We start from the raw sequence: 3,025 nt of genomic DNA, 5'->3' as shown, positions 1-3,025 counted from the left end.
ACGAGTGTCCCTTCCTGCCTACAGGGATTTCCCACTGCCTTGGGCAGGGGAACAAGGCTGCATGGACACAGAGAGCAGAGGACATGGTTTTCTTCAGCTTTCTCCATTTGTGTCCTGCTGCTCATTTGCAGACTGCTGCAATAAAGAGACAAGGATTATATCTGTTCTTCTCTGGCATAGAGAAGGTCAGGGTGTATCAGCACATCCTGTGGGGCACACACTTCTCCTCAGAAATCTCTCTGAGATGAAGTGTGTCTCCCAAAGGATAATCCCAGTGCAGAAGCAAAGGCAGCCTGTTCTCTCCTTGAGATCCCTCTCTGCAGTTAGAGAAGAACAGCTACAGAACTCTTCTCTGCCAGGCTCCAAGAGACACCAGCTCTGCAGGTCGGCAGCTCCTCCCATACCTGGACAACACGTCAGGCCTGACTGGGAGAAGCAGCGATTCCCCATTGCAGCTTGCAGGGCTGGCAATCTGTGAGTGTGAGGGAGGCTAGGGAGGAGAAAACAGCGGGACACAGACACACAAACATGCATTCCTGAGGTCTCCTTGCCTTCCCATCAATTTCTGCCCCTTTGTGCATTCCTGCGCACACACTCAGGCTGCCCCATGGCCCCATCCTGCTCCGTGGTAGCTCTGAACTCTGGCACCTACTGAAGTCCCCCCTACCCTTGCCCAGCCACGCTCGCACACAGCAGGAAGCCAGAGCAGCAGAGCACAAGCAGCTCAAGACTGCCTGCAGGTGTCATTGCCCACCGTTGCTGGGCAGCCAAGAGCCTTGGTGACATTTCAGACTGCCGCTGCCTCCCCTGCCCACCCACAGAGAGACGCAGCTCTTGCTCTGCACCTCTCCTCTTTGCACACCTCTGTGTCTGTGCTGGCACCAGGGGCAGGTGCCTGGAAGGAGGGGGCCTTTCTCCATGGATTTCCACCGGTTCCTTGTGGCCATGCTGCTCCCTGTGGGTAAGTGGGCATTCCCTTGGTCCTGATCAGCTGCACTGGAGCTGCTGCTGCATCCTCAGCTCTGCTCCCAGTTGCTGGCACTGCCCCTTCCCAAGGATTCCAGGGGTATGGTTGGCAGTGAACCAGGTGAACATTTTCACCACATAAAGAATCAGGAAACACTAGAAAGCTACAATTTATTTTTCCTGCCCGATTTTAATACTTCAATTGAGAGTACCAAACTCATTATTTCCCCAAAAAGATTTACTGTTGCATTTGAATTTTGTTTCTTTGGGGATTTTTGATCCTATGTGTCTTTTTCAGAGAAGATGTGCACTGGCCCATATATTTTTGGTATCCTGGTGTGATTCCATCCCATGGCATATTTGAAGGATGTGTATTTTTATCCTCTTCAATGCATTTCACTCCCCACCTTCCATCTCCTGTCTCTCCAGGCTGGGCCCTTCAGCAATCACCAGATACAGTTGTCCGGCTGGGAGACACCGTCACTCTGCAATGTTCTGCATCAGGGAAAACTTTTGTAAACATGTACTGGTACAAGTTACCCAAGGAGAAGGATGCCAGAATGCAGCTGGTTGTGTATTCAGTGGAAGGTGGCAAAGCAGATATTGAGAAGGAATTCCAAAATCGCTTCCAGAGTAAGGGGACTAGGAACAACCATTTAGCTGTGCAGATCCAGCATGCCCTACTCAATGACACAGGCACATATTTCTGTGCTGAACAAGATCCACAGTGAGTCAAAGGCTGGTGCAGCACAGCACAAACCTTTCCAGGCAAACAGGGATCTGCCACCAGCACACACTGAGCCTTGCGTTTGACACAGCCCCTTTTTCTTACTTGCCCCACAGCTCATCAGGAAAAAATTGGTTTGCTTCTCTGTCTGTACCGCTATCTGCCCATCTGTATTTCTTTTGCTCTTCTCTTTTTTCCCATCTCTGAATGACTTTCTCACTCTCAATTCTTCTTGTCCTCACTGTCTTGCCTCTGTTATCTCCCATTCAGATTGTTTCTGTCTTTGCTCTTTTCAAGTCATTCTGTCTGTCCCCCTGAATTTCCCTCTCTGTCCTCTCATACCTAGTCCCTTCCTCTTTCCTATTCCCTTCCTCCTCCATCTCTCCTTCCTTACAATCAATTACATCAATTCAAGGCCAGGGAAGCAGGATGTGGAATAGTTCACACAGCACTTTCTCTCTCCACCAGCTGGAAAGACAAGGCTCACTGTGCCTCAGCTCCCCACAGGTGTTCACCTTCCTCTCCTGCCGCTCTCACTGCAGCGCCCATGAGAGCCCTCACAGCTCTGAGTGCTTGGGCTGCTGTGGTGCCTTTCAGGCTCCTGCCTCCCTCTCACAGGTGGCATTTGCTGTGCTCACAGGGCTCATAGAGAAGAAGAGCTGTCACACAGCTGGCTGGGACATGGGGTGGCCAGGCAGGGACTGAACCAGTCATGACTGGGGAAGACAGGAAGAGTGCATGAGAAAATTCCAGGCACCTCTGTGTGGCCTTTATCCCTCATTCCTCCATCTCCCAAGGACTTCAGAGGCAGGAGGGGAGCAGCCATCACTCCTCTGCCTTGCACACACTCAGACTCCCGTGCAAGCCCAGCAGAGTTCTGTCCTTCCAACCCCAGCCTTCCCTCCACATCCACCCACGCCCAGCCTGCCCATTCAACTTGCTGCATCTCTGCAGGGTTCCTGCTTTCCTGCAGAAACAGAGTTTGTGCTGACACACAGTTTGTGTCATTGCCCAGGGTTCCCAGCCAGCCAATGCCTCCTGTCATTTCTTGGCCAGCCCCACCCCAAGATGTCTCACCCTCACTCACTGCTCCCTCTGCACAAACCTTTGGGCAGCCCCAAGAGGCAGCTTGCTGACAGGGCAGGGGCTCTCCCGCCATGGTTCCCTGCTGTTTCTTTGTGGCCATGCTGGCCCCTCTGGGTAAGTGAACTCAACCCAGCCCTGAGCACCTCCACTCATCCCGCTGCTGCTCTCCCAGCTGTGCAGCCACTCCTGGCACTGCTGCAACCTTCAGAGCTTTCTGCATGGAGGATCAGCAGGGAATGTGGGGGC

The 3,025-nt window shown here is 52.7% G+C and overlaps 1 gene segment (V, D, J or C); it reads left to right on the top strand.

Moving 5' to 3' along the window:
- The first annotated feature begins 807 nt into the window (after nucleotides 1-807).
- On the top strand, nucleotides 808-1,997 carry LOC134415132 (T cell receptor alpha variable 5-like). The segment is given in 2 exon segments: nucleotides 808-961; nucleotides 1,396-1,997. Coding segments are annotated over 2 exon segments (345 nt in total).
- The last annotated feature ends 1,028 nt before the right edge of the window (nucleotides 1,998-3,025 follow it).

The sequence above is a fragment of the Melospiza melodia genome, chromosome 2 (genome assembly GCF_035770615.1).
Source record: "Melospiza melodia melodia isolate bMelMel2 chromosome 2, bMelMel2.pri, whole genome shotgun sequence".
In the NCBI taxonomy this organism is placed as follows: Eukaryota; Metazoa; Chordata; class Aves; order Passeriformes; family Passerellidae; genus Melospiza; species Melospiza melodia.
Note: the sequence above shows the minus strand (reverse complement) of the source record. Positions and strands in the feature narration are given on the sequence as shown.